Source organism: Petaurus breviceps, unplaced genomic scaffold (genome assembly GCF_028583685.1).
Source record: "Petaurus breviceps papuanus isolate PSGF00001 unplaced genomic scaffold, PetGlider_PUasm1.0 216, whole genome shotgun sequence".
Classification (NCBI taxonomy): domain Eukaryota; kingdom Metazoa; phylum Chordata; class Mammalia; order Diprotodontia; family Petauridae; genus Petaurus; species Petaurus breviceps.
Window position 1 is genome coordinate 6,626,886 of NW_027185867.1, and position 13,308 is coordinate 6,640,193.

The 13,308-nt window shown below is 38.6% G+C and overlaps 1 protein-coding gene across 5 annotated transcripts in view; it reads left to right on the plus strand.

Annotated features, from left to right (window-relative positions):
- The window catches only part of DCP1B (decapping mRNA 1B), a 316,409-nt gene that overhangs the window by 242,036 nt on the left and 61,065 nt on the right, over positions 1 to 13,308 (plus strand). Inside the window, exons 2-3 of one of the 5 annotated variants that reach the window (XM_069094320.1) lie at positions 1,769 to 1,942; positions 9,331 to 9,371. In XM_069094320.1, the coding sequence (XP_068950421.1) occupies positions 1,769 to 1,942; positions 9,331 to 9,371 (215 nt within the window). Of the gene's footprint in view, positions 1 to 1,513; positions 1,943 to 9,330; positions 9,372 to 13,308 lie in introns of those variants that run through there. The other 4 variants (XR_011169490.1, XM_069094318.1, XM_069094319.1 and 1 more) reach the window with 4 other exon arrangements.

A 13,308-nucleotide genomic window follows, 5' to 3' on the forward strand; every position in this document is an offset into this window, starting at 1 on the left:
AGGAATCGTTGTTATCAGAAAGCAGATTATAGAGAGTTAAGGAGATAGAGGAGAGGAAGAGGAGGCATCTTGACCACCTTTTCAAGTTTAGTCATAAAAGGGAGGAAAGATATGAGGCAATAGCTAGCAGGGATAGATAGATTAAGTAAAGATAGGGGAGGCATGGGCATATTTTTGACAATAAGGAAGTAGCCAGGAGTCAAAGAGACACTGAAGATAAGTGAGAGAGTGGGGATAATAGAAGGGACAATGTACTGGAAGAGATGGGATGAAATGGGATCACTTGTGCATATAGAAGGCATTAACCTCGGTAAGAAGGTAAGAAGCCTGGGTAGAGCCAAGATGGCAGAGTAAAGGCAGGGACTTGCCTGAGCTCTCTTCTCAATCCCTCCAAATACCTTTAAAAAATAACTAAACAAATTCTAAAGTAGCAGAACCAACAAAAAGACAGAGCCCAAGACAGCATGGGAGATGGATAGGAAAGGTCTGTCAGACCTGGGTGAGAGCAGAGTACAGTCCAGTGCAGGCCCCACCAGCACAATCTCAGCCCCAACAAACTAGGAGCAGGCCTTGGGAGTGGCTGAATCAGCAGTGGTTGCTCCCAGAGCACTTAGCCCATAGACAGTAACAGGGCTGAACAACTCGTCAGAAAATAACAGAGCCCTCCTTGCTAGCACTGAGGCAGTACTCTGTTGTTTTACTCATGTTTGAATTCAGGCTGCAGCCCTGCATGGCAGCCCCAGTCTCTCTCAAGGTCCTCTCTTAAAGTGTCTTCAAAGAATGAAAGCCCTTTTCACTGGAACTGAGTGTTGTGCTTAGAGTTCCCTCAGTCTATCAATAGTACTTTAGCGGGGCAGCTAGATGGCTCAGTGAATAGTGTAGCAGCCCTGAAGTCAGGAGGGCCTGAATTCAAATCTGTTCTCAGTCACTTAACACTTACTAGCTGTGTGACCGTGGGCAAGTCACTTAACCCCATTTGCTCTGCCCTTCCCCCTCCAAAAAGACTCCCCCCCCTCCAAAAAAAAAGTACTTTAGGGAAATTTAAGGAAGAACATCAGTAGCTAATCAAAGAATGATGGCTTCGTGGGAAAGGTGGCAACTGAAATGAGGCTTGAAGGAGGATAAAGTTTTGGAATGCAGACTTAAGTGTGGGGTCCACTGGAGACATGAAGGTACCAAATCACTTCACTTCTGAGTTGGGTAACAGCAACTTTCTGCCGTTTGAGAATTGGGTTGGGGAGAGGGGTTGGTCCAGTCTGATTGGAGATGTATGAAAAATAAGGCCAAAGAAAAGTGAGAACAGTTCTGCTATGATTTGACAGTGATGCATGCGGAAACTATGCATTTGGTAACAGACACGGAACTCACAATCACCTTTAGTTGCGACTAGCAAATGAGTTGAAATAGTCATATGAGGCTTAAAATAGCTGGTGTCCCAACCAGCTCTTGGAAAAGGCCTTTTAAAAGTGAAAGAAGGAAGCAGCGCTGAACGCGTGGAGCTGAGTGGCCAGGCTAAAGGAGAGATGGATGATGTGGCCGAGTCTAGACCTCCAGTTGCCCATGGTTACAAAATCCCCAGAGGAAAATACGCCGATGTCGATTAGCGATGTCTGCCGTGGGAATCCTGGAGGAGAGGGACGGATCCCTGGCTCGCTTCACCTGCCCTGGAGCACTGTATCGAGGGCCTGGTTTCCTCTCTCTCTTTTTAGAATGCGGGCAAGTTCGCGCTTCTCGGCGTTCGATTGGCCGCGTCTGTCCGGTCCACCGTGTTGATGTCCGGGAGGGAGGGAAGATGGCGGCGGTAGCTGCTGGTGGCCTAGTGGGCAAGGGACGGGACATCAGTTTGGCGGCCCTGCAGCGCCACGACCCCTATATCAACCGCATAGTGGACGTGGCCAGCCAGGTGGCCCTGTACACTTTCGGCCATCGGGCCAACGAGTGGGTGCGTGAGGCCGCGACGGGGCGGTGAGGCCGACTCGGGCTGGGGGAGGGGCTGGGCCTGCGCGGCCAGGGCCAGGGCCGGGGCCGGGGCCGGTATCCCCGCTGGGACTCGAGGCCTGAGGCCGGCGTGGGTGGCGGATGGGAGGGTGCAAACGGACGACCTCGACCCCCGTGGTGGGGCTAGGCAGGGGCGGGGTGGACCGGCCAGGGTGGGGGAGGGGCGATCATCCCCATAGGGTAGGGGTTGGGGGCGGACCCAGCTCTGGAGACCCCGGCCCCGGCCCTGAGAACCCCACTCTAGAAAGAGTGATTGCAGCAAAGCCAGGCAGAGCAAACACTCCCAGCCAGGTAGGGGAGTTGTTTGTTTTTTTTAATAACTTTTAAAAATACTTAGTGCTAACTGAGGGCATAGCTCGGTGATACGCTCGTGTAGGGATACAAAGACGGACTGGACCAGATCCCAGTCCCAGAGTACGAGTCGGGAATGGATAAAATTGGAAGAGAAGTTTGGGCTTGGAGTTGTGTCTTTATTTCTGGGGTCAGGAGCGTTCAGAGTTGGGGGAAGTCTGATGCTGTGAAGCTGGCGAGGAAGTAGAGAGGTGGCACCAGGAGTGAAAAGAGCGTGGCAGAGGACTTGAAGTCAGCCAGACGGGTTCGGGTCCCAGCAAGAGAAATGCTCGCCAGCTGTGTGACCCTTGGCAAGACACGTAAACTCCGAACCTCTGTTTCCTCAACAAACCTGGGGATAATAACGATCAGGTGGATAGGTAGTACAGGTATTTAATCGTCTACTTTTAGACATGAAGAAGCCGAGACCTAACATTATCCTAGGTGGTAAGTGGCAGAGTCAGAAAAGACTTAAAAACTTACTTGTTAAATGTTTTACTGGGTTACCAGACTAGAAGAATTCTGTAGATACAGAAACGTAGTTACTTAGATTTAGTAAAGTGTTTCACGCACTATCTCATGCTCTTGTGGAAAAGGTGAGGAAATGGGGGTCTAGGCAGGGCCTGTGTTTTGTTGTCAGCTTAGAAAGCCTTTGATGACTCCAGGGATCTGTCCTTGGTTCTGTGTTTTAAATTGTTTATAACTGACTTGGATAAAGGCATAGATGACATGCTTATCAGATTTTCAAATGACACAAACCCAGAATTAAATACACTAATTGTGAGTCAGGATTCAAAAAGAAATTGGTGGTTTAGAGCATAGGGCTGAATCTAATAAGAGGAAATCAAGTAGGGATAAATGTGAAGTTTTCCACTTGGATTGCAAACATGAATCTCACAAAATTAAGATGGAGGTGGTGTAACTGGATAGCTATCTAAAATTGCAGTGAGACTGTACATAAGGGAAAGGAGTTGATTCTCCCTGATTTGATGTCTGTATGTAAAGGCTAGATGAGCACTTGGTGAATATGATTTAAAGGGGATTTTTTTTTTCCAGTCATAGTTACGGACTAGGTAGCTTCTAAGGTCCCTTCTAATTCTGAGGTTCTGTGAAATTCCTCCACCCCCCTCCTACAGCATGTAATCTACCTTTGCCTAAGACAGTAGTTGTCATCTTCTGACTATAAAGTCGTTGCCCTTCCATCATGCCCCAAGTATTTCTAGGTAAAGGAATGAAGGTAGGAAGAAAAGACAAGACTTTTAAGATATGGAGGGAGAGAAAGTTGGATGTTTAAAGTGGAGGAGGTGTTAATGCCAGGCTAGTTAGTACAAATGAAGTAAGTTGCATTCTTTTCACTTTGGAACTGAATGATTTGAATGCCGAGTATTCCTTGAGTGGATACAAATTTCCTAACAAGTGGGGGAAAGACTGAGATAACTAAGATAAATGTCATTTGTTGAAACATAAAGTTAGTTGTGTTTTTCTGCTTTTTGAACAAATTGTCTTCAGATAATACATAAAAAGTGGTCATTCTCTTAACTTAGTTTCAACTCTCTTGCAATTAAAAGAAAAAAATAGTTCAGCTGTAAAATGATCTGAACATATGATCAATGGGAGTTCATAATAGTTGCCCCTACTGACACCAGCTTCTGCCATTGTAGAACCTTTGAACCCTTCGGTATGAAGCTAGAGAAAATATAGAGAAAATACTTGAGAGTTAAAGAAGAAAGTTTGCAAAAAGACAGGTGAATGCCCAGAGGGCCAGTTAACTGCTGTAATCAAAATAAATGAGGACTGACCTAACTAAATAAGAAGAGAAGTAGGGATTGTGTAGGAAGGATGAGCAAAGAATGAAGTTCTGTTGGAGAAGGAAATTAATACTTGAGTATTGTTAAAAACGTGGAATTTCCCATGTCTCCCTTAAAAAAATAACATCATGACTGGAATAGGATATTTAGGACAAGATTTGCTCACGATTGCCAAGAAAGCATATATCACACAAATATCTACACAGCATTAAACGGTATACTGTAGTGATTATTTTCCCCCAGTTCTGATAATTTTCTGTTAGGACTAGTCCTTGTTGCTTAGATGGATAATTTAATCCCTGTGTCTCATCAGTTGAGCCTACAATAACTATTGACATGAGTTAAAAGTTATGTGAAAAGGCTTCAATATTTAATCTTGATGTCTGATAAATCCCATTAGTTCGTAAAACAAAATTTATTCTGTAGTTTATTTTTATTTTGAATTGCTTAGTATTTTAACACAATTTGACTTTATAATAAAGTTCAGTTAAAAAGATTAGATGTTGTGGTGCACTGAATAGAGCACTGGCCCTGGAGTCAGGAGGACCTGAGTTAAAATCCTGCCTCAGACACTTAACACTTACTAGCTGTGTAACCTTGGGCAAGTCACTTAACCTCAAATACCCTGCCTTCCCCCCTCCAAAAAAAGATGCCATATTTTAACATGAAATCAAAGATTTACCCATTGAAACAAAGGTAATTCAGTTTCAAACAAAATATTTCCTTTTGCCATGAAGTTCACCAAAATTTTCTAAAAGAGTATTTTGCCTTCTGAGGATTTGTGTTGTTTGAACCTGGGTAGAACAGCTTTTTGCATTTCCAAAAGATGTTTTATCTAAGTACCCCACAGTACTTTAAACATGTTACCTCTTCCCATCTACCGTGTTTCCCCGATAATAAGACCAATCCCGAAAATAAGCCCTATTGAGATTGCTACTGTAGTGAAGGTGATCTCCTGCACTACACGCTACATTACAGTACCCTCTGTATGCACCGTCCCCCCCCCATGAAACGCATGCCGCGCTCCGAGCTGCATCCAATCAGAACTGCAGCAGTGAGCGTGTCATCCTGTTCTTTATTGAATTCATTATTGAATAAAGGTACATTTTTTTGTTCACATTTACCTGTTTATTAAAATTGCTGTCAATGTTCATTAAAATAAGCCCTCCCCTGAAAATAAGCCCTCTGATGTTTTTCTGTCCAAAAAAATTAATAAGACAGTGTCTTATCATCGGGGAAACACGGTATGAAAGTCTGAGTGATACAAATTAGTTACTTTCCCCTTTCCATGGGGGGAGGGGAGGGGAGGCATGTAATAATCAAATAATAAGCCCAGTCCTGGCAAGTTACCCACCTTTGCCACTTAAATGGTTCTGCATTACTCATACTGTGTGTGTGTGTGTGTGCGCGCACACACACACATACGTACATATATCAAGTCAGTTAAATTCTCAGTTATATTTATAATCCAGAATAATAACATGAGAAAGAGAACGTTGCCAGAAGAACCATAACTTTTGCATTTCCTGACTCTCTAATTAGAATTTTTAACCCTTAAATATTCCATTACACATAGGAAGTACTTAAATGCTTGTTGAATGATTATAGGAACTTTAAAAATGAATTTATTCATAAAAAGTGAAAACAAAGTTTAAAAATCTTGGTTTGCCTACACATATAAACATCTTGCTTTGGCTTTTCCATGATAAGATATCTAAAGGCAGATATTAGCTAAGGAAAATATTTTTGGCCTGGAAGCTATAGTTCTGACATGGAATTTTACAGGGTCCCATTCTAAACCTAATTTTATTAACTGTCTAATCTTTCTACTTGCTTTAGACCTCTTGGCTACATAATGGTATACAATCAGTTATTTTTAGCAGAATGACTAGATGACTGAATAATTGTAGTTATTCTATAGGGGGATGGACAGAACATTGGGAGGCAATTAGATCATTTTAACCGATAATCTAAACATTTATTAAGTGCCAGCTGCGTTTCAGGTATAGGGCAGCTAGGTGTCTCAGTGGATAGAGTGCTGTGCCTAGAGTCAGCTTCCTGAGTTCTAATCTGGTCTCAGACACTAGCTATGTGACCCTGAGCAAGTCATTTCACCTTGTTTGCCTCAGTTTCCTCATCTGTTAATTGAACTGTAGAAGAAAATAGCAAACCATTTCAGTATCTTGCCAAGTAAACCCAAAATAGGGCCATGAAGAGTCTGACACGACAGAAAAATGATTGAACAAAAATGTTTCAGGCACTTTGTTAAGCTCTGGGAGTTATTTAGTTGGAACAGTTACTTACTAAATGTTATTTTAGTGCTCTGAGTTTTATGTATTTCCTGAATTTATGTAGGTCCTGAAGTACACAATTAGTTTGCTTTTAGGAAATACTACTGTTTCTTAAGAACCATGAGTTTCTCCAAAGAAAGATTAAAACTGATATTTCTCTTATTTCTTTAATATTTTTTTTAGCCTGAAGACTTAGAACACTTTAAAAGCTGCTTTATAAATGTAATCTTATTTCCCAAAACACAATGGTGAAATAAAGTTAGCATTAAGATCCCCAGTCGACAGTTAAGGAAAGAGCATAGCCATTGGAATGTCTTATCCTAAATGACATAGTAAAACAAGCTTAAGACTGAACTCCTGACCCCTCCACCTATGCTTACAACATGAAAAGGACTACTTGAATGTTTAGTATTTATAAAGTTCTTCATTGCTGAATTACATGTTCTGCAACAAAAACCAGACCTCGTTAGATCAAAGAAACTTTTTCTCAAACATGCAACAATGTACTTTATATTCATGCAGTATTAAGAATAAATTAGAACTGTTTGGTGATGTGTATATACATAATTTGAGAAGTACTGGATTCTGTTTCAAGTTCCCTAGAATAGCTGCATTTCCTCAGAATTGAGAATTGGATGAAAATGACCGAAGAGAAATATTGAAATTATTTCAGTAGTGCTAAGAGAAATATTTAAAATGCACCATATGAACTTTTAATGGTTTTATTACCGCTGCTATAGCTTTCCATTTAAAGGGTGTAGTCCTTCCTGAAAGTACAGAATAACCAAGTTCCAAATGATGGCGCGATAATGTTAATGATGAAATATCATGGGGTTATTTTATTTGGAATGGAGGGGACAGGGAACAAGGAGGAGTGTTATTTTGAAAAAAAATCTTTCAATTAGCTTCTTAGGAACATGAAATGCTAAAAATCTCAAGACAAAATGGCTTTGGATTAGTTGTATGAAAACCTTTAAGTTAATTTGCTATTTCCATGCCAAATGGTAACTGATATTTTAAGGTCCTGAAAAGGCATCTTGATAGGTCTGATCTTTGTCATTTCTTTTGCATATTTTTTGTCTATAGAATGGAGATTGTGATGGTTGGAGAAAAGTGGCTTATGTGTATTTACAGTTATGTGATTGGAGGAAAGAGTATATATAAAAGTTTGGAAAGGAAACATGTAAAGAATGTGATGCTGATTTGTCAGCAGGTTTGCAGGCATGCATGAAATGAAAAAAAAATGGGGAACATAACTTAATCAGAAAGAAATTAATCAAAGGGATTTCAGTAGTTTAATAGAATATTAAAATTAAATTGCTTTTAAATTCCAAATTTTAGCTATTAGATTCCTAGTTATACAAGCAAGTACCTTGTTCTTATGTTTTTATAACACCTTTGTATTAATCACATTGGGAAAGTTTTTTTTCCTTCAAAACATCATTAAGGCCTTTGATGATAACTTCAGTAACTCTATCAAAGTTTCTGGTTAATTTCAAGTTTTAATGTCCTATTTGAAATTCAAGTTTTACTGTCTTTGGGGAAGTGAGAAGAATTGAGCTTAGCCAAAATGTCCCATACATATTAATATGACAACTTCCCTATAACATTTTTAGCCACACTTTTACAGTATAGTTTTAGCTTGGTGATTATTTTTGTCAAACTTTATTTTAAAGGCTCCTTGGCTTAGAATCTATCTTTGAATCAGTAAATATTCTAAACTTAGTAAGTATATGCCAGATTTAATGTAGATGTTTAATTTTTTGGGAAACTTTCATTCATCCAAAAAGTCAAGTAGAGGTGCTAGAAGGTTATCAGTTCTCCCAGGTGACAGACGGGATTTGGAAATAGGAAAATGTACATTGGAAATAGGTGGATGGCAAAAGAAAGACAGCAGTGATTTTTATAGCTTTCTATATACACAGTGTAGAGGAGAAAAGGGGCAGCACATTTTTTTAGTCACTTTTTTTCTACAAAATTAGTTATTTTCTGTTGTTTCATCCAGAGCTGAATTATTATTTCTGTATTTGGTCAAGAGAGTTAATGAAAATTTACTTTATGATTGATAAATAGAAAATAGACTCTACCTAATTAATCAGTAGTACCATGATTATGGCAGGAAATATGCTTTCCTACGCTTTCTAAGAGTAATTGTCCCTGTGTTTCTAGATATTTGATCCACTTTAAATTTATCATCTTTGATTTCTTGCTCTCACTCACCTGTGATATCCAGTTAGTTGCCAAATCTTATTTCTCCATTCACAACATCCCTCAAGTCAGCCTTCTTCTCTCTATTCTCATAGCCACCACCCTGGTTCAAGTTCTTATTAACTCTCATTTAGATTATTACAGTAGACTCCTAGTTGCTTTCTCTGCCTCCAGTCTCTGCTTACTCCAATTCATTTTCTACTCAGCTACCAGAGTTATTTTCCTAAAGTACCATTCTACCCATATCACTACCCTATTCAAACTCTAGTGACTCCGTATCACCTCTAGGATCAATTGTAAACTTTTTCTTGACTTTTAAAGCCTTTCACAACCAGGACCTACTCTTACCTTTCCACTTTCTGCAAGAAGCATTTCTTGACTCCCCTTCTGTTGGCTCCTTTCCTTCCCCAAATTATTTTATATGTTATTTTGTATATACCTATAGATATGTACATGCTATCTTCTCTGGCTATATTACAAGCTTCTCAAAAACAGAGACTATTTCATTTTATTTTTGTATCCCCAGCTCTTAGTAAGTACCTGCGTGTAAGAGGTGCTTAATAGATACATATTAGTTGATTAATTGTCATACTGATTATCAGATCTGCTTATTCTATTTCATAATATTATGATCTCTAAGTACATGACTCTGCTTAAATGGAGAGAATATATTTATATTTTGTTGTTTTTTACAGGAGAAGACTGATGTAGAAGGAACCCTGTTTGTTTACACAAGGTAGGAATAATTATGCTTTTACATAGAAAAATGACGGTGTTTAAAGCAGGATTCTTTTAGGCAGAATGATTCTGTTTATATTGTCACCTCTCTGAGAGTCAGTTTATTCCAAGAAAGAAGGAAGATTTGGTTTGAAGTTGACACATTGAAGAGAAGGGAAAAAATTAAAGGACTATAAAAATTATATTCATGTTATCTTGAAAATCTAATCAAAATGGCTTTAAACTAAAAAGAGAGAGGAAGAAAAAAAATGCCTGTCTTACCACAGAATTGATTCTCTCCTGGTTGTTCTCCTTTCAACTTCTCTTATCAAAGTCTCCTCTCCTGATCTTCATCCAGGTCATGCCTAGTAACTGTGGGTGTCTTCTAAGGGTCTGTCCTGGGCCCTTTTCTTTTTTTCCCTCTATACTGTTTCACTTGCTGATCTTATCCCATGGATTCAATAATCATCTCTATGTTGATGATTCCCAGATCTGCTTATCCAGCCTTAATATCTTATGACTTTCATGAAATCTTACATCTCCCAAATGCAGTTTGGACATCTTGAACCTGTATGTGCCATAGCCAACTTGAATTCAATATGTTCAAAATTGAACTAATTTTCTTTCCCACCAAGCCCTACCCTCTTCCTAATTTTCCTATTCCTGTCAAGGTACTAGGCTCAAAACCTAAGTGTCCTCTTTAGGTCCTCACTCTCTCTTATTCTCCATGTCCTATATGTTGCCTTTGTACTATCTCTTGTATATTTTCCCTTTTTTTCCCTCTTACATTGCTAGCCCTATAGTAAAAGGCTCTCATCACCTTACACCTGAATTATTGCAGTAGCTTTCTAGTTGGTCTCCCTGTTTAATTCTCTCGCTACTCCAGTTCATCATCCACTCAGCTTTCAGATTGATCTTCCTAAAGTTCAGGTCTGACTTGTTACCCTTCTATTCAATAAAAGTCAATGCCTCCCCACCAAATATAAAATCTTTATAGCATTCAAAGCCCTTTATATAACCTGGCCTCCTTTCCAGTACCTTTTACCTTTCTAATATTCTTACCCTTTATTCTTCCTCATATATTCTATAATCCGGTGAAACTAGCTTCTATACTGTTCTTCAAATAAGATACTTTCTCCTGACTTCTTTGCATTTTCACTGGCTCTCCCCTCTGCCTATAATTCTCTACCTCCTCATTTCTACCGCCTGGTCTACCAGGCTTCCAAATTAATATTACTTTCTATAAGAAGCCTTTTTTGATCCCTTTAGTGCTAATGCCTTCCCTCTGGTGATTATCTTCTATATTCTGTATATATTTTATTTGTGCAGAGTTGTTTTCATACTGTCTCTTCTATTGAAATACGATCTTGAGAACAAAGATTGCGTTTCAACTTTCTTTGTATCTCCAGTGCTTAGCATATGGAAGATACTAAATAAATGTTTGTTGATTGACTGACCATAGAAAGTATATACAATATGAGAAAAATAGCAGTAAAGATGCCTATAGATTAGCAGAAGAAAACATCCAAAGAAGGACCCTGCAATAAAACTTACAATCTCAGATGTCTTCTTACAAATATACAAATTATAGCAAAAAAAAAAAAATTAGGCAAACTAGATTTCCTCATACAAGGAAGCCAGTTTGACTTGATAAATATCATATAGATCTGGTAAGATCCATAATATGTAATATGGCTCTGAAGGTAATGTTATTCTTTTTTTTTTTTTTTTTCGCTTTTTGGAAGGGAGAAAGGCTGGGCAATTGGGGTTAAGTGACTTGCCCAAGGTCACACAGCTAGTAAGTGTTTTAAGTGTCTGAGGCCAGGTTTGAACTCAGGTCCTCCTGACTCCAGGGCTGGTGCTCTATACACTGTGCCATCTAGCCACCCTATGGTAATGTTATTCTAAAGGAACAGAGTAGATAGAGCAGGAGAAGAATAGAGGAGCATAGTAGAACATGTACTAGTATGAGGAAATCCAGAGGAGAGGAAGGATGTTGGAAGACATTTAGGTAAAGGTATAGAGGCAGAAACAATATTGTCACAGAAGTATATGATAGGAGGATAGTCCATCATATAGACTGCATAGTCAGAAAGAAGAAATACTTAAGTTTGGGAAATAATTTATGAGCCTGGAGCAAAGACAAGATAGCACAGTCTTCAGGATTTTGACCATTTGGATAAGGTGTTGGACCTTGCTTCCTCCCTGTCTAAGGCAAAGCAGCTTTCTTTTCTTTCTTTAATAATGATTTCATCCCTCAAACTAATAAGCAAAATTGCTGTTCTGGACCTGAAGAAGTGGAAATGATGGGAACTTTGAGGAAAGCAGCTGTTCTCTTCTAGAATTTGTGATAGAGAAGAATAGGATTGTTGAACATCATTTGATATGTACCTTATGTTTGGGGAGACGAAAATATAAAGAATTCTCAGCTAAAAATAGGTAGGATGCCATGGCCTAAAATACTTCTGGGGAAGTCAACAAAATGGAGATGTCAGGGTATCAAGAATGAAATTCTGAAGATACAAAAAGGAACAATCTTGATTTGGAGGAAGATTTGTTAAAAAAAAAAAAGAGGGCAGTGTATTCAGACAGATCTTCTTAATTAACTTGGATTTTTGAAAAAGATGTACAGAGGAAGGAAAATAAATAGGAAATGAAGATAGAAGCATAGTGCAGGTTTTCATGTAAAAGCAGTGTCAGTGCCAAAGCTTAGAATGAGCTGAAGGGCGCAAGGAATGCTAAAACATTAGAAAGAGTTTGTATGTGTGTATGTGCATGTGCATGCATAGTATGTGTGTGTGTGCATGTTTTTAAAGCTATAGTGAGGATCTTGAAGATCATAGAAGTGATAAGAACACTGCTTGGGGTGTTGATGATCAAAGAAAAGATGGAGGTGTTCAGGTCTTATTTTGTTTCTGTTTTCTCTGCCAAGGAGAATAATATTTGGAGCAAAAAGTAAGAGAAAAATGGATATAGGGAGTTGATAACCTTAGGCAAATAGGGAATTGGAAATCCGTTTTTTAACTACTTGTGATAAAGTCAGCTAGTCTAACCTAGATACACTATATCCTCAAGGTATTGAACAAATGGGCAGATGTGATTACTGATTCACTATCTTGAAAGATCTCAGAGGATAGGAAAGGTATAGGACTAGAGAATGGTGAATCTCTATTCAGAAAGAGAATAAAATCTGATTCTAGGCTACTCAGCTTGATTTTGAGTCTTGCTAAAATTCTGGAATGTAGTATTAAAGGCATGATAGTGAACGTCTGGTAAACAAAATGATGATCGTAAAGACCATGGCAGCGTTAAGAATAGATCATACCAGACTAACTCGTTTTAATTTTTTGTCAGGACAATCACACTGATAGGTCCAGGACTTTGTGTAAGTATAGTTTATCTAAATTTTTAACAGGATTTGACAAAGTTGCTCATGTTTTTCTTGTGGAAAAGATGGACATTATACCATTAAATATATTCAGAATATGTTGACTGGTCAGACCCCAAAATAGACAATCATGATTTGATATCTGCTTAGGTAGTCTCTAGTGCAGTACTCCAAGGAGCTGTATTTGATTCTATTATGTTTAACATTTTTATCTAAAGTAAAATTCAAACTGTTTGACATTGAAAGCCCTTCAAAAGACCTGGCAGTTTCAGATTTCAAACTATATTACAAAGTAGTAATCATCAAAACATACTGGTACTGGCTAAGACATTGAATGGTGGATCAGTGGAATAGATGAGGTACATAATACATAATAGTACATGACTGTAGTAAATTAGTTTTTCATAAACCCAAAGATCAAAGCTTTTGGGGTAAGAATCCAACACCTGGCAAAAATTTCTAGGAAAACTAATAAGCAGTTTGACAGAAATAATGCATAAACTAATATTTATAATACCAAGGTACTAAAGTAGATAAATGATTTAAACATAAAGGGTGATATAATGAG